The sequence below is a fragment of the Dipodomys ordii genome, unplaced genomic scaffold, assembly GCF_000151885.1.
Source record: "Dipodomys ordii isolate 6190 unplaced genomic scaffold, Dord_2.0 Scaffold135, whole genome shotgun sequence".
NCBI lineage: Eukaryota > Metazoa > Chordata > Mammalia > Rodentia > Heteromyidae > Dipodomys > Dipodomys ordii.
Genome location: NW_012267351.1, coordinates 3,253,331 through 3,270,853, shown reverse-complemented (window position 1 = coordinate 3,270,853; position 17,523 = coordinate 3,253,331). Strand labels below are relative to the sequence as shown.

General features: G+C 53.8%; 1 protein-coding gene across 1 annotated transcript in view; it reads right to left on the bottom strand.

Annotated features, from left to right (window-relative positions):
- Positions 1–3,230: 3,230 nt before the first annotated feature.
- Positions 3,231–17,523, bottom strand: part of Col23a1 (collagen, type XXIII, alpha 1) — a 181,426-nt gene continuing 167,133 nt past the window's right edge. Inside the window, exons 12-29 of the mRNA XM_013030894.1 lie at positions 17,301–17,327; positions 16,610–16,663; positions 16,136–16,198; positions 15,662–15,706; positions 15,139–15,216; positions 13,683–13,736; positions 12,609–12,653; positions 11,280–11,369; positions 10,893–10,955; positions 10,564–10,620; positions 10,327–10,353; positions 8,443–8,505; positions 8,306–8,359; positions 8,010–8,036; positions 5,998–6,051; positions 5,722–5,808; positions 3,556–3,594; positions 3,231–3,270 (exon numbers count right to left, since the gene is read on the bottom strand). Coding sequence (XP_012886348.1) covers positions 3,268–3,270; positions 3,556–3,594; positions 5,722–5,808; positions 5,998–6,051; positions 8,010–8,036; positions 8,306–8,359; positions 8,443–8,505; positions 10,327–10,353; positions 10,564–10,620; positions 10,893–10,955; positions 11,280–11,369; positions 12,609–12,653; positions 13,683–13,736; positions 15,139–15,216; positions 15,662–15,706; positions 16,136–16,198; positions 16,610–16,663; positions 17,301–17,327 — 930 coding nt within the window. The 3' untranslated portion in view covers positions 3,231–3,267. The remainder of the gene's footprint in view (positions 3,271–3,555; positions 3,595–5,721; positions 5,809–5,997; positions 6,052–8,009; positions 8,037–8,305; positions 8,360–8,442; positions 8,506–10,326; positions 10,354–10,563; positions 10,621–10,892; positions 10,956–11,279; positions 11,370–12,608; positions 12,654–13,682; positions 13,737–15,138; positions 15,217–15,661; positions 15,707–16,135; positions 16,199–16,609; positions 16,664–17,300; positions 17,328–17,523) is intronic.

The following is a 17,523-nucleotide window of genomic DNA, read 5'->3' as shown; positions in this document are numbered from 1 at the left end:
ACCAGTGTTTCTTAGGCAATCTCAGTGTTATGATGCATCATTGCATTAACAGACAAAAGGTGCTTTTGCTTGGGTCCTTTGAGTCAGAAGACTCAAACAAGCACCTTTGTGTAGAAGGCAAACTGCCCCTCCAACAGGCAGTACCTTAGAAAACCTCATTTCTGTTCGGTTCTACTAATAAAAAGAATAACAATTTTCCCTGAACTCCTCCAAGGACAAAGACTGAGCTAATGACTTGGGGCTGTTTTAACTCTGCATACCTTTCTCCCCCCTGGTCCCCAAGCCTTCTTAACCTGAGAACAATATCTGTACCTCTGAAGACAGCTGAAGATGTGCTCAAGTGCTGTCTTCCCCTGGCTGCCATGTCATAAATCTCCTTTTTCTGCCCTTCACCACGTTTCTTTATTTGGCACATGAGGGTGAATGGCTAGCTCTAACTTGGGATTCCTTGAAATCTGGTTTCAACTGGACATCCTTGCATTTGAGATACGCGCTAACCCCAACCCTGCTCCCTGAATGCCAGGAGTATTCCCCCAATCAAGTGACAAGCCAAAGCATGCTTGCATATCTAGTGGTACTGTAGGGATGGGCAAGAAGCTTACCTGGGTAAGCTGGCTTTCATCAGTGGCTCTAATGGTTAGCTTAGCTGCCACGGACCACAGCAGGGTGGCAAGAGGTGGTTTGACAGAGCTCCTCCTCTTGGGATGGTGGTCAGAGGCTCAACTATGAGTCAGAGTGCCCTCCAGGCCCAGACTGAGAACCTTGCACAAATCGCTCTTCCAAAGCCTCTCACCCCCACACTCAATTCATCAAGACTCTGCATGGCTGTAATCTTGAAGTTTGCAGGCCTGAGACCACAGGAGGGCAGCAGTGAGCCAAGAATGGCCACATCCTGTCACCAGGACACAGGGAAGGGACTTCTCTGGATGACTGAAGCCAGAAACATGTGGCTTCTATCTCCACGAAGCTCTCATTGCTCGCCACCCATTATCCTGGGGCCATTTAGCAGATGTCATGCCCTGCCAAATGCTTTTGAAAAGATAGTACATCCAAGAGCTTTGGCCCTGTCCTAGGCCTTGCCCCTCTTTCCTGGCTGTGCATCCCTGGCCAGGTGAGTACCCTCTCTGAGCTTCAGTTTTCCCATATGTTAACTGGCCGTGGTGATGCTGGTGAGGGGACCAAAAAGTTCCTGGGTGGAGAATGAATTGTCAACTGAAGGCTACTGTGGACCTGGGACTGGGGCTTGAATGCTGGTCCTTTGCCATTGCTTGGCTTTTTTTTCTGTTCATGGCGGGTGTTCTACCACTTGAGCCACACCTCTGCCGCTGCTTCTTTTTTACTGGCTAATTGGAGAGAAGAGTCTTATGGACTTTTCTGTCTGGGTTGGCTCTGAACCATGGTTCTTTTTAGAACTCAGTCACCTGAGTAGCTGGAATTATAGGCATGGACCGCCCAGCTCACAGTCTGGGTTTTAAGCATTGTGTCCCGTTTTGTGCAGGAGGGACAGATGGCATCTTCTAAGATGGCCGCCACAAGGTCAGATCTACTATTCCACATGTTCTCCTTTGAATGGGCTGTTGACACTCCTTACATTACCCCTTAGGCTGGAGTAGGCTTCTAACTCTGGCAGAAAGAGGTATCATATGACTTTGGAGGTTTGGCTGTGGAAGGTGACATGGCGTTGACTTGCTCTAACCTGGTTCATTCACATCGGAATGCGGCCACCGTGCTATGAGGAAGTGTGAGCCTCAGGAAGGCCACAGCAAGGTAGCCTGGACACCTTGGCCCTCGCTGACAGCCACCATTAACCATCAGATGAGAGAGAGTTTGAGCAAGAATCACCCAATGGAGCCCACGAACCCCCAGAACTGAAAGAGAGAAACAGAAATGCGCAAGCTTTTACAGCCAGAAGCGTTGGGTGGTCTGAGATGCAGCGGTCACCCTGGAAAGTAGAGGAGAGGACCACCCAGAGACTACCAGACAGCAAGTCACTGGCCTGAGAGCTCTGTTGGCATGTGGCAGGACCAGGCCTTGAACCTGTATCCTTCTAACTCCCCGTTGGTCTCTGTCCTGACCCCTCTACCCTGACATCCTGTGGTTTCTGGCATGGCCCTGCCCTACAAAGTCCCCCTACTTTCCTCTGTGCACCCCACAACAGCCAGGATGAAACTTTAGTCATGGGTGTCCAGGGTACTTCCAGGACAGGTCCGCCTGGACACACATTTGTGGTTTACTACACAACTTACATAGAAAGCGGAGAGAAGGGGTTGGGACGGAGTTGGGTGCTGGGAACCTTTGGAAGCGGGGGACGTGTGTGTCAGGGCACAGAGAGTGTGTGTGTGTGTGTGTGTGTGTGTGTGTGTGTGTGTCTGCAGCAGACCTCCTGCTTAGGCAGGGACCAGCCTGATCTGTACACCGCATCCAGGATCCCCTTTCGACCAGACTGATCACAGAGTTCTGGGCCAATGAGACCTCAAGCTTCAAACCACAGACGTGTCTTCTCAGGGCTGGCCAGGTCCCTTCCTGTCCCTGCCCTGGATGAGGTGACAGAGACACGAAGTGGCAGCCAGTGCAGTCTAGGACCGTCCACGTCCATGTTCGGGGATTGCTAGGTCCCCCGCAGTCATGGCCTTCATGGCCCTCTCTCAAGAGCACAGGACACAGGCCCCCAGGCGTTCAGGGCTTGGGGAGGGGGAAAGGTAAGTCTTCTCAGGATGCTTTCCACTTGCCTCCTCCTCAAGTGCTGGGGAGAGAGTCTTGTCCTGCCCGGGTGAACCCAGAGTTCTGGGTGCACTTGGCTATGGCTGAGTCTGGAGGCTGGAGGGGCCAGCGCAGCTGCTGCCCCTGACCAAAGGGAGTCTTGCTGGATACAAAGTGACCCGGATGTTGGGACTTGAGGAAGCCCGCACTGTCAGGGCAGTGGGCCAGCTGTGGGTCTGCGAATCAGGTGACTGGAGGGTCCAACCTGACTAGGTCTTTCCAGCCTCGCCTGAGCCTGGCGTCTTCACCTTCGTCTCCTGGGAGAGCCAAGTCTGGTGGAGCCCTTCAAGTACACAGTCCCCCCCCCCCCCAGACTAGCCATCGGCTTTCCTGCCAGTTTTATGGGCTGGTCCTTTGGGGCTGGGTGACACAGTTCAATGTCACAGGCCACTGGTGGCACATCCCATGAAAGAAGATCAATATATTACTGTTTCATTTTTTTACAAAACTTAAAAAAAAAAAAAAGGCCACACGGATCTATATAGGTTGTGAGCGGTGTCTTGAGGATCACTGGAAAAAAAGAGGAAAGACTTAAGGTGACAAGAGGCCTAGACGGGTCCCTGTGGCCCTCTGCCTCTTTCCAGGCCACCCTGTTCGGGCATCCCCTCCCCTTGCCCATTTCCTCAGGGACAGGTGTGACCCCGCCTCACCCACTCACAGTGTAGCACGGACGGAGTCAGTCACGGAGCCCTCAGGAAGCCCTGCTGGCTTTTCACTGACTGGCTCAGATGCCATGTGAGATCCTCGAGTCCCTCCCTCCTCCCCCACTCCTCCAGGCTCATCCCTGCAAGGTACCTTATGCCAGCAGCCAGGCACGGGCAGCCCATCAGGGCCCTGAAAAAGAAAGAAAGATTCAGTGACCAGCACAGAGACTGCTCCCCTCTCCACGTCCCACACGCCTGTCCTAACTCTATAAGGAGATACAGCCAGGCAGCTGCCACCCAGGCAGGTGTGGACATCTCCTTCTGTCCACCAGGGGGACACGCTGGCCCCTCGGGCACTGGTCCTGAGCACATTCTGACTGCTAAGGGCAAGGCTAGGACACTGTTATGTAATAGGCCGGGCTTGGGCACAGATGCCTCTCGCAGGGTTATGAGAACAGCTCTGGAGGTGGCTTCTCTCCAGCTGAGATGGGGGGTGGGGGGTGGTGCTCGGGTTCTCAGGGAGGGACACTGGGCATGGGAAGATGGCTAGTCTGGGGGGGGTAGTAAAGCCATCAGACATGGGCAAGGGGGGTAGATAGGTTTCCTCAGGCAGCCTGGAGAGAGGAGGTGGATGGGGACAAAGTGCAAATGATCGTGGGGCTCACAGGGGGGCAGAAAACACTCCACTCTGCTCCAAAGCACAGACACACATAATCGCCCCCCCCCCCACGTGCACACCAGGGACACGGGCTGCAGACCAAAGAGGGGGTGGGGTCACGGGGCAGGATGGACCGGCAGGCAGAAGGAAGGAAGGAGGGGCAGAGCTGGAGGGACTCAAACAGCCCCGCTGGCCCAGTGCAGCACACACACACAGCACACAGCAGGCCAGGCTGCATACCGCAGGGCAGGGCCCGCTGCCCCGGGCTGAGCCCCGAGAGCCAGGGGCCCCTCTCTTGTTTCCACATCGAGGATGGTCCTGTTTCAAAGACAAAAGCTCACTGACTTGCAGAAAAGTCTCGATCCCACACCTAGATCTGTAGAGCCTCCTGACCACTCTACGTGCCTTTTTTGAGATAGTCTTGCTATGGAGCCCAGGCTGGCCCTTGAACTCCCAAGCCTCTACCTTAGCCTCCTGAGGGCTGGGATTACAGGTGTTTGGTGCTATACTCAGCCTGCCTCTTCTTTTGTGGGCACCGATCTCTTCTGCATTTTGTGGCTTTTTCTCATTGGCTTCTGGGGTTACCACCTCTCTTGTATGGAGGAGAGGGGCACATTTACACAGAGGGGCAAATTTAGGGCTTCATTGGGGGCCAGAGGATTGATAAGACCTTTGGCTCTGGTCACCTGCATAGTCTCCAGGCCCCTGCTGGGGTGGCTGGGTATAAATATGAACAGTTTAGTGGAGACACCCAGTTTTGTTTTTTTTTTTTTGTTTTTGGTTGGTTGTGGGCCTTGAACTCAGTGCCTGGGCACTGTCCTTGAGCTTTGGTGCTCAAGGCGAGCATTCTACCACTCTGAGTCTCAGCACTACTTTCTGTTTTCTGGTGGTTCATTGGAGATCAGAGTCTCACGGACTTTGCTGCTCAGGCTGGCTTTGAACTACCATCTTCAGATCTTAGCCTCCTGAGTAGCTAGGATTGCAGGTGTGAGCCACCAGCACCTGTATGTCCCCCTCCTCTCCCTTATCTTTTCTGAGCTCCACTGGAGGAGCCTGACATGTAAGTCCCCTGCCTTCTAGAAGGCAGCAATGGATCTCTGCGGGTTCCACGCACTGGATCTGGGGGACTACTGAGGCCTATCACAAGGGGGTAGGAAAGAAGGTAAGCCGGGAGAAGGAAAAGCACTGGACTTCAGGATTACAAAGGACGGTGGGCTTCCCTAGACTGGGAAACAACACTTCTGGGAAGGAGAAAAGGGGAATAAGAGTCCTTTCTGAGATCCAGATAGCCATGGCCAGAGATGGGGGGCTTGTAGGCTCTGTCTGCAGAGCAACTTGTCTGTGACTGTCAAACTTCCCTCCCAGCCCCCAGCTTCCTTCCAGGGCACCCCCAAAAATACCCACAATGCCGTGTAAAGCCTGGCCTGGCCCTTCTCTACTCTTAGCCTAAAATGGCCCAAGACAGGCGCCCACTTGAGTTGCTCTGAGACTGTGTAAATGGGGGACCCCAGCAAACAGATTCTGCCCATGACTGGGCCTCCACCTCCACACATTGCTCCGTCCTTCAGCCAGGCTGATGCTGGGTCAGGGAAGAGCGAGAGCCGCTGTCACAAATGAAGGCTGTGGTGGCTTGGAGCGCTGTCCTGTTTGGACACCTACCACAGGACATGGCTGGTCGAGGCCTGGAGGGCCCGGCTCTCCCTTCTGACCCTTTACTCCTTTCCGGCCGGGGACACCCCGTTCCCCCTGCACAAGAAGAAGGGATGGTGTGTTAGTCATGGTTGCCAGTCTTCAGTTCTTGTAGCCACAAAAGCCCTAGCCCCAGCTTCAATCCTGTCCTGCCTTGCTCATCCTCGCTCTGCCCCCAGCTTCTCTTGGCTGGCTTCTCCTTGTCCCCAACTCCTGCATCCCTCCCTCTTTCCCCAGGGCCCTCACCTTCTCTCCACGTTCACTTCGTTCACCTTTCTCTCCTCGGGGTCCAGGGAAACCCTGGCAAAAGGATTAAAGGTTAAACCTGAAAATGAGAGCCAGCCACGGTGGCTCACACCTGTAATCCCAGTGACTGGGGAGGCAGAGGTCAGGAGGATTGCAGTTTAAGGCCAGCCAGGGCAAAAATGTAGGGAGACCTCATCTCCATAATCTGGGCAGGTGGGTCACCACTATAATCCCCACTCTGTGGGAGGCTGTAGGGAGAAGGATCATGGATCATGGTCTGAAGCTAGCCAGGGCAAAAAAAGAAAAAAAAGCACAACAGTGTGGTACAACATTCATTTGTCCTTCCCTCTGTCTGTCCAGATACCTAACCAAAGCTGGGATGCTGGGGACAGAGGCAGACTGGCACTGGTGACAGAGAAATGGATTTGACATGTTCTGGTCTGCCTTTGTGTCTACTGGGGCAGATCATGGAGGGCAGCGTAGTAGGGATAGGGCTGGTTTTTAAATCAAAATGGGGGTAAAAAGAAACGTGGGAGCAAGGTTGATATCTGCGTGGAGTCCTGCGGGGAGAGGCCCAGGGGGCTTTCCAGGCAGAGAAGCTGGACAAGGCTTTGAGATGCCACCCTGAGCGCCCAGGCCTCCTACAAGGTAGCCATGGCCACTCTCCTCCTCCTCCTCCTCCTCCTTCCCCTCCTTCCCCTCCTCCTTCTTCCTCTCTTCCTCCTCCTCCTTCTCGTCCTCCTCATTCTCCTCTCCTCCTCTTCTTCTTCCTCCTTCTCCTCTTCCTCATTTTATGCCAGTTCTGGGACTTGAACTCAGGGCATGGGTATTCTCCCTCACCTTTTTTGCTCAAGGCTGGCACGCTATCACTTGCACCACAGTCCACTTTTGGCTTTCTGGTGGTTAATTGGAGATAAGAGTCTCACGGACTTTTCTGCCTGGGCTGGCTTTGAACTGCAATCCTCAGCTCTCAGGCTTCTGAGTAGCTAGGATTACAGGCAGGAGCCATGGGCAGCGGGCACATGGAAATTCCTTAGGCCCATCCTGGGTCAGACCCTGATGGGGTTCAGTGTTGTGGCTGTGTCATGGGTGGAACCCAGCCCTCTCAGGCAAGCACCTCCACCAGCACTTTCTTTTGGGCCCACACTTGCTCCCCAAGGTAATGTTCTTGCTTTCAAGTCCAGGGAAGTCACCAGAATTCCTGCAGCCTTACCTCTGGTCACATTTCCCTCACAAGAGCAATGAGATTGTTCTGGAAGCACCATCCCTCACCACAACCCACTGATTCCACTCAAAGACCTGCCCTGGACAGAGCCTGGTTGATGGAGACAGCATTCCTATGGCCCAGTGTTGCTCAAAGACAGCCAAAGGCTTTCTTCTAGCAGGAGAGCAGGACCATTCTTCCTTTGTGCATTTGGGTTTTGCAAGATGCAGGTCAGGAGCTGCTGGCTCTCCTTTCCCTCCAGTGATTCCCACCCAGGGGAAGCAGAGGCCGCAGGGGGGTGGGGTGGGGAAAGTGGCCTGGATGCATGTGATGAACCTCCAGACTTTTCAGTTCTGAGTCATTTCAAACTAGTTTCAACTAGGTTTTGTTTATGCTCTGAAACCAAAGGATGCCTGACAGAATCAACACCAGGCTCAAGCTTCCTTTGCTCTCTTTCCCACAATACCGCCCTAGCTGGAGGCTGCAACAGGCCCCTCATTGCTCTCCCCAGCTCCCTACTGCAAGAAGTCATCCATTCATCCATCCAACATCCATCCATTCGCTTGTCCATTCACTCATCGATCTACCATTCACCATCCATTATCCATCCGCTTATTTATTCATTCACTTACCAATCCATCATCCCACCCATTCACTTATCCATCCATCCATCCATCTATTTGTCCTCTATCATCCATCCCAGAACACTTGCTCTAGTCTGTGTCCTGGGGGATGGGGGTCACAGATTGGGTTCTACATGGACAATGGGGGCAGAGGACACACACACAGAAGGTGTCTAGTTACTTACATCGAGTCCGGGCTCCCCAGGTCTGCCCTGAGGAGAGACATAGGAGAGGGGGAGTGTGAGGAGCTGGGAGGGGAGCACAGCTTCTGGGGAGACCATTCCTGTGGCATGGGGGGGACAGGGAGACCCTCTGAACATTCCAGCAGAGACAGACGGTATCACACAGTCCCAGGCCCCTGGCCCTGTGAGGTGCCGAGACCCAGCAGGGTACAGGGGTTGAACCTCAATGGCTCTTCTTGCCCACAGCTGGGGTGGGTGGGGTGGGGTGGGGTGGAGAGGTTGGCCAGATCACGTGTTACCTTCTCTCCTTTGGTTCCTGGCAGTCCAATAAGGCCTGGTGGGCCAACAGGTCCCTGGGTCAAAAAGGAGTAGGTGAAGAGGCATGGCAGAAAAGGGGTGGGACATCTTAGTGACAAACAAGGCTCAGGACACTCACAGGCAGGCCATGGGGTCCTCTCTCGCCTGGTGCACCTTTCTCTCCTTTTGTTCCATCCAAGCCCTAGAAGCCAATGGGGAAACTAATCAAGGAGTGAGCAGGACAGGAGAAGGGAGCTTGGGGCCTATGTGGAAGCCAGGGTGTTCATGGAGAGGGCTCGGGGGGGGAGGGGGCGTAGGGACAGACTCCAGCTTCCTCCCTGGCAAGAATGGAGGCAGTGTTGGGTGTGGACTGTTCCCTTTTAAAACATTAAAAAAAAAAAAACTATGTATTTTGTTAAGAGCTGGGCACTGGTGGTTCACGCCTGTAATCCTAGCTACTCAGGAGGCTGAGATCGGAGGATGGCAGTTCAAAGCCAGCCTGAGCAGCAAAGTCTGTGAGACTCTTTATCTCCAATGAACCACCAGAAAACAGAAAGTGGCGCTGTGGCTGAAGTGTTAGAGCGCTGGCCTTGATCTGAAGAGCTGAGAGACAGTGCCCAGGCCCAGAGTTCAAGTCCTAGGACCAAACCAACCAACCAACCAACCAACCAATCAAACAAACAAAAACTTTGTTAAGAGCAAGATAAATATAAAGAGGCTTGAGCTTGAGGTGTGTGTGGAGAGGAGTTTGAGGTCACAGAGAGGAAGGGTGGAAGAATACAATCATAACACACACACACACACACACACACACACACACACACACACATATATATATCCAGAACTAGAAAAGTTGAGGGGATGAGTAGAGGTGGGCAGGATGTGGGAGAAAGATGGAGGGGGTGATCTCCATCAGGATACATTGTACTCATCAACTGACATGTAGAACTGTAACCCCTTTGTTCAAATACTTAAAGTCAATACCATTATAAAATGTGTTATGAGAGGAGGCTCGTGAGACATGTTCCCTTTGACCACACAGGGGCTCCCTCAGCCATGCTGGGGGGCTCTGGTCACGCACAGACAAGGAAAGCACGCAGAAGGGCAGGGCCAAACTCAGAGGCACAGATGGGCAGTGGCAGGCTGGCTATCTCTCCGGTCCCTGGGCTGGGCCTTGGACCAGGTCCCTGACAGCAGCTGTCTGTGCTGAGTGAGATCTGTGGAGGCCTTGGCTCACACGCTCGGCCTTAGGTTGGGATTCCATAACTCAGAGCAACCCCACCCATGCCCTAATCTCACCTTTGGGCTGGGGAGACATGAAGGTGCTCTGCCCTTGGGGTAATGAGACAGAACCAGACAAGGGATGAGGCCAGCTGGCCTCCCCTTCTCTGCCTGCCTCGCTGGGACAGGCACACGGGTAGACCACACTGGGGGTTTTAAGGGCAGACAACATGGCATTGTGAAACTGACATCAAACCCAAGACTTCACTTGGTGTTTAGGCCTCGGGCAATGGAGAGACAGATGTGCATGGGCAAGCGGCGGGTGCAGAGAAACGCAGGAAAGGGGTGAGATGGGCCAGGGAAGACACAAAGTGGACCCCCCAGGAAGAAGTGGGGGAAGGAAAAGAACAGAGCCCCAAGCTTTGTGGGGGGAAGGGTGGCACTCAGGACATCAGTTCTGGTCCAAGGGGGACCATCAATTCTGCCCGCTCAATGATCAGCCCTGGAAGATTCAGGATTGGGTCATATTTCATACTTCACCCATTAGCAACTCCCCCCCCCCTCCTTTGTGCTGGTCCTGGGGCTTGAACTCAGGGCCTGGGCGCTATCCCTTGACTTTTTTGGTGGCACAAACTCCACTTCTGGATTTTTGCTGGTTAATGGGAGATAAGAGTCTCACAGATTTTCCTTCCTGGGCTGGCTTTGAACCACAATCCTCAGGAGTAGATGTGAGCCATTGGTGCCTGGTTCAGCAAGGCTCACTGGGATTCTGAGCAAGAAGAGGGGGTCTCCACTCACTCACCTTGGGACCTTGGATCCCCTGAAGGCCCTGGAGAAGGAGAATGCAGGTCAGAAAGCAGATGGAGAAGCTGTCCAAATGGGTACAAACTTCAGGGCAGCACCATCCTGGTACAGGGACCATTCACTGGTCCCCGTGGCCCTGTCCCTTCCCCCAAGAGGAACCCTGGCCTCCCCTCTGCTACTGCTCCAAGGTTTAGGTCTACTGCCTTCTTGGTAAATAAATAAACAGTGTCCTTACCATGGGACCTGGGGGGCCTGGGGGGCCTGGGGGGCCTGGCTCCACTATGATCTGGGCCTAGGAAGGGTGAGAGATGGGTTTGTTACCCCTTGCCCTGCCATCCCTCAACTACCCACGCACTGGAGCGCACCACAGGCTGGGCATCAAAGCTGAGTCGTGGGTATGGCTCCTTAGAGCCCCACCAGCTGGTCTTCGGGTCCTTGGATGGGCCACACAGCCAGAGGCTCCATTGCTCCCCTCCCCCACTGTGCTGGGTTTGGCCTTTGTGTCTCCAGGCTCAGGGACCCACCAAGCCTGGGGCTGATCCCTGAGCCTCAGTATCCTCTTACCAGTCTTTCCTGCAGGCTTTCAGAGGCTGACTCTCCCTTCTCTCCCTTGGGGCCGTCAGCACCCTGCAGGGTAGGGTAGGGTAGTCTGTGAGTCCTTCCTACTTAACGTACAATCATCCCTCATGGCAACCAGCTACCTCCCCCCCCACCCCCTCCCCGCAGCATCGTCTTGTAGGAGTGGAAAATGATTATTCCTATGCTGGTAGCAGGGAAACTGAGTCTGTCAGGGGGGGGCACTGGCGAGAACCTCGGTGGCCAAGTCCAGCTGAGTGCAGGGACTCTGCCCTGCTCCACTTCACCCCTGCCCCTAGTAGTCACCAGTGGGCGCACATTCTCAGCAGTAACTCCAGGATTGGTCACTAGGTGGGGCCCGATCCAGCCACTCACCGGGAGGCCCGACAAGCCCATCTCGCCGGCTTCCCCTTTGGCTCCGGCTGGCCCAGGCTCTCCTGGGTCCCCTTTTGGTCCTTTGGGACCCTGCAAACCACCAGAACAAGGAGTCAGTGGGGATCAGCAGGCATTCTTTCTTCCCTCACCCCAGTGAGGTTCCTGAACATACTCAGGGCTAGGCTGGAGCGGCCCCCGCCCTGCCCCTTTCTACTTAACAGGTCCCCACCTCCAGTCCAGACAGCTTGGGAACCTTGGCTAAGTTCATAGGGGAGCTGGGAAGGGGACCCCCACCACCTCTGCCTCCTTGTATGCTTGGGGTGTAGGTAGCTTAGTCCCTGTGGGACTGGAATGGCCACTCGGGGGCATTCAAGGGGACCAAGTCTGGGCTTCCATCTCAGGACCCGAGTTACGGCTTTCCATCACTCAGCCTTTTAGGTCCAAGATGTACCACAGACTAAGGCAGTGCGCCAGTGGCGTGGCTCCTGTCTGTCATCCTAGCTATTCAGGAGGCTGAGATCGGAGGATCACAGAAGATAGCTGGGGCAGAAAAGTCCATGAGACTCTTATCTCTAATTAACCACCCAAAAGCTGGAAGTGGAGCTGTGGCTCAAGCGGTAGGACATTAGACTTGAGGGGTAGCATCCAGGCCCTGAGTTCAAGCCCCAGGATTGGCACATACACAAAAAAGACACCGTTAGCTATCAAATCATATGTGCATTATCAGTGTATGCTCTCACACATGGGTACACCTACAGTAAGACTAACAGTGACTGGCAGGCTATGAATGGATTTGTACATTCTCTAGTTCACAAGGTGGAGACAGAGATGTGCAGACCTTTTTGTGTTGTTGTTGGTAGTGGGGCTTGAACTCTGGGCCTGGGAGCTGTCCTTCAGCTCTTCAGCTCAAGGCTAGCGCTCTACCACTTGAGCCACAGTGCCACTTCTGGTTTTCTGGTGGTTAGCTGGAGATGAGTCTCATTGGCTTTCCTGCCTGGGCTGGCTTTGAAACCATGATCCTCAGATCTCAGCCTCCTGAGTAGCTAGGATGACAGGTGTGAGCCACGGGCAACTGGTGAGATGTGCAGACTTCAGAAGGTCAGCACCTTGCTGAAGTGCTTACAGGAGTTCAGCTCCAGACTTCATACTTAAAGCCACCCTATCCTGTGGCCTCTCTCTTACCCCTTTCCAGAATGATGTCTTTGAGACATCTACCTGTGCAGCTGTGCATGCACATGCATGCACACGTGCACACACACACACACGCATACATGCACACAGTGGATTACATAGCACCAATATCAGCAAGGAAATAAAAGGCACAGAGACCTTCTCTCCATCAATTCCTGGGGCGCCGGGCAATCCGAGCTCACCCTGGGAGAGGACAGAAATTAAAAGGAGTTAGGGACACACAGTGAGACCGAAGGAGGAAACTCTTAGGAGAGGAACACAAAAGTGCAATGCCTATGTGTATCTGATCATACAAAATAATATTTATAGAAATGAACTCCAGGAAATGGAAAAAAGGCTGTTTTTTTTTCTTTGTTGCTGTTTTTGTTTTCTTTTCCTTTTGTCTTGTTTGTTCATTCATCTGTCTTTGGGAAAGGTAAGCAGGGGCACAGAAATCGATGGACAAAGAGTGAACAAATGCAGCAGTGCTACTCACTGGACACTATGCTGAAAATAAACTATACAACTCGTGGATGGAAAGAGGGAAAAACTGGGAGAGAGCGAGGGAAGGGATGACATTGTCCAAAAAGAAATGGACTCATAGCCCAGCGCTGGTGGCTCACGCCTGTCATCCTAGCTACTCAGGAGGCTGAGATCTGAGGATCACAGCTCAAAGCCAGCCGGGGCAGGAAAGTCTGTGAGACTCTTATCTCCAATAAACCACTAGAAAACTGGAAGTGGCACTGTGGCTCAAGCAGTAGAGCGCTTGCCTTGAGCTGAAGAACTTAGAGACAGTGCCCAATCCCAGAATTCAAGCCCCATGACTGTCCAAGAAAAAAAAAAGTACTCATTACCTGATTTAGGTAACTGTGACCCCTCACCTTCATAATAGCAATAATTGAAAAAAAAGGGAAAAAATTCTTGGGTAAAGTCTTTCTCCTGAGACACCTAGGAAGCAGGTTGAGGAGTAGGCAGCTACAGATGTGGACATTTATGTACAACTTGCCATGATGACCTGCTGGACCACTTTCAGTGTTTCAATGTGTGTCTGAGGCTTCTGTGGGGGGGGGGGGGTGGGAGGAGCTAGCACCCAGGGAAAGAGGCAGTCCCATTGGTTAGGGAGGTATAGGGCCCTTTTCTTCTGAGCCCCAGGAACAGACACAGGAGAGTAGGGCATCGGGGAGTGGCCTTGGAGAGAGGGTTTGGGGACCCTGTAGCAGCATGGGTACTGACCTTGGCTCCGGGCACCCCTGGTGGTCCTGGGGCTCCCTGTGGACCAGGAGGACCCTGAGTGTGTATGAAAGTCAAGCCAGTCAGTGGTGAGTCAGGGCTTTCCCCCACTGCCCACCCAGACCAACACTCGGGGCCAAAGCTTTGTCCAGCCAGACCAAGAGACCTGCTGCCCACTTCCCACTCAGCTTGGACTGATCCCCAGGATGGGCATCAGGCATTTGATAAGATACCACAGTGTTGGGCCCAGAATTCCTCTGTCCCTCAGAGCCCGTCTCCCTGCAATAAGGATTTCTTCACAATACTCTCCTGCTCACAGTTCTGTAATGGCTCCCTACTGTGTTTCCAAGCAAGCTGAAATCTCCCGGTGATGTTCAGGGGCAGCAGATAATCACATCCAGAAAGTGGCCCAGCCCTGCCCTGTCTGTCTATCCTGTGAGTGCTGGCCTTCTGACCCCTGTTCCCTGCTGTCTGCTGTCCCCAGGAGTTCCTCAGACACAGTGACCCCATTTCTAAATGCTGTCCCAACCCACGCTTTTCCACAGGTCACCTGCCTACCACAGCTCATTGCCAACATCCAGGCTCATGCTCCTCACCCGGGCGACACCCCATACAGCTTCCCAGAACCTGACAATCTCTAGTCCTTATCTCTTCCCCTCCTCTTCCCAACCTGCTCCCATTGGTGTCTCCACTGAGATATCACATCCAACTCCTGACTACCCTGCACTTATAGGGCTTCTACCAGCCAGCCCGGGGCACACCATGCATGTGCAGGCCCTCAGGCCACACCACACCACACCACACCACACATCACACTACACCGTGCAGGCCTGGATTGGCCACAGTTACCATCAACATGTACTTCTCTGAGGCCTGTAGGAGATAATTGAATGGAAGCTCAGTGGGGTCACGTGCCAATGTCCGGTGTGCCCTCTGATAACTATTCCACCCCTCACCGCAGCTCTTTCTCTTGGTACCCATGAGCAGCTGGCACTTGACTTCACTCTGCACTGGTCTACACTCACCCCAGGTAGGCCAGGGACTGTGCAGGGATTGGAGGCCACACCCGGCCCAGGGTTCCTGCAATAGCCCTGGCCTCTCTTGTCCTCCATTTCACAGCAGTTATTAGAACATAGCCTTCTGGCCAACGATCCCTAGAAAGGCCTCAGGAGACATTGCTAGGCATAGCAATTGGGAAATACACTGCTTCCTATCCCAGAGAGAGAGAGAGAGAGGAGTTTCCCTTTTTGCTTCGGTCTCTGGGGAGCTCAGGGGTCACATGAGCTGTATTCACAGCAGATCTCTTAGCCATGTGGGGTTCAATACCAGGTATAGAGGCCTTTGTGCCAAGCTGCTCCTGGTTCTTTGTGTAAAGAAGTACAAGACTAATATGTAAAGCAAACCACTGTTCCCTCAGGAATGGGCATTCAGGGTGCCTCTGGGCCTACCAGATTCCTACCTTTAGGGCATCCAAGATCCTGCCATCGTAGTCGATCACCACTGTGTCTCCTTGCTCACCTTTGAGGCCCTGGGGACCCTGAAATAGAAAAGTAAAATTTCCGGGAAGAGCTTCAGTGGTGGGTGCAGCGCTTCTTCCCCTTCCCCAGGAAACAGAGGAGTCAGAAGCTCTTTGGTTCCTGCCCAATGTCAGCTCCTTGCACAGAGTAGAAGATACCAACCCCACACCCAGAGCCTAATCCCTATCCCAGCCACCCACAAGGCCAGCTTGGGAATGCTTGAGGGGACGAGACTTGAGGGGTGACACAGCCAAGGATGGGATCTGGAGGTCAACCTACAGGTCAGCTCTCATGGCTGCTAACAAAAGGTCTGTGTATGGATTTGCTCCTGGTGAGAAGGCCTGGATTCAAGCTCCAGTGCCAGCCAACCCTAATCAATTAAAACACTAAAGAAGGTGCCCAGCTCCTGCAGTTCCATGGCTCCTCTGGGTCCCTGGATCCCTCTGCCATGAGGAGGCTGCTTACCCGGGGCCCCGGGGCTCCGTCGGCACCTGGGTGGCCAGGCTCACCCTGTGGAGATACATGGTTGCTGGTGGTATACAGTTCCCTCTACACCCCTGCCCCGCCTCACCTCCAGTTCCTGCTCCCCTAAGTGCCCATGTGCTAGAGTCCTAACAGCTTATAAACTGGAACCACCTTCCAGGGAGGGGACCCACCATGCCCACCTGTGACCCACAGTGTATGGAGCTGGGGACACGAGGGCCAGGGGACACAGTGGGTAAGCACAGAGCCAGGCCTGATTAAGGCCTTGTCACATACTCCAATCTACTGTCACGGCCCCCCAGATCAGCCTCTGATTGAGCCCAAGATATTACTGATCAGAACCCCCTAGCTAAATCACCTCTCTCTCTCTCTCTCTCTCTCTCTCTCCTCCTCCTCTCTCCCCTCTTTCAACTGGGTAATGGGCCTTCAGGGGCTAGAGCAGAGCACTAATGTCACCTTTAGTCCTGGGCCACCATCCATGCCGCTCTCTCCTTGGGGTCCCACACTGCCGGGCTCACCCTGAAACAGAAAGGCTCCCAGTGATGGGGGTGAGCAGGCCCCCCCACTGAATGCACCGGGTAGGGGGAGGAACTCAGGACCAGGCTATTGCCTTCTAGTCTGGGTCTTGGCACATAGTTGGGGGCAGCTCAGGGTTGAGGAAGGTATACAGATGACACCTAGGTCCCAGCTTGGGGACAGGGCAGAGAGCGGGTCATCTAAGGTAGGAAGAAAGAGGACTTGAGGGACAGATGGCTTGGGGAAGATGTCAGCCCTTCCAGCATTGGGGCCCAAGGCCTTTCTGCTTCCTGCCCTGGCCATCAGCTCCCATGTCCCCCAGGATATAAAAGGGCAGAGATAGGGGCATTGCCAGGCCACTGTGGAAGGAGGGAGGGAGGGGGTAAGGACCGGAGGGGAAGGGCGTGTACATACCTTGGGCCCTGGGAGTCCGGGGGGCCCTGGTTGGCTGGGTGTCCCATCCTCCCCCTGAGGAGGGAACAGCTAGAGTTATAGCCACCACACTTGGACACCTGGCCACACCCTCTGGTGGCCAGATGGCTCCTCCCTTTCCAGCACAATAAACCAATCCTAACACCAGCCTAGGGCAAAAGCAGTTCCTTCCTCCTAGCCTTGTAGGGCAGGGGTGGGGTCAGATCTATGTCTGTGCCCTAGTCCTGAGCAAGCCTCAGCAAGTATGTGTATATAAATAACGGACAGGTGAATGGATGGATACCCATCCATCCATCCACCCATTCACCACAGAGTTGGGAAGATGGAAAGAAATTTAGGGAAAGTTTCCCGGATGGGGCAGTTTGCTGGGAACTAGTGTGTGTGTGTGATAGAACAGATCAGCTGCCCACAGACAGGACTTCCTGGGGACAGAGACACCTTTCTTATGGGGACGCCCTGTCCTCACCCTCTCCGCAGCCCCTGCCCATCTCTCCAGCTACTTCTTGACATTCCGGACAAGAAGCAATTCTGCACGTTTCCCTCACCTTCTCTCCTGCCCATGGTCATGGAATTGAGACTCTCAACCCTACCATGCTTGCTTCAGTGGATAAAGGGAGGGGTGGTGGTGAGGGAGACTATCACTTGAGATGGGGAAAGGGATGAGGAAACTCACCTTGGGTCCTGGGGGTCCCTGAGGGCCCTGGAACAAGAGAAGGGGTTAAACATGATCTTACTTTGTGTGTGTGTGTGTGTGTGTGCGCGTGCTGTTATTGAGACTTGAACTCACAATCCTGGTGCTGTCCCTTAGCTTTTTGTGCTCAAGGCTGGCACTCTACCACTTGAGCCTCAGCTCTGCTTCCAGCTTTCTGGGATTCAACTGGAGATAAGAGTCTTAT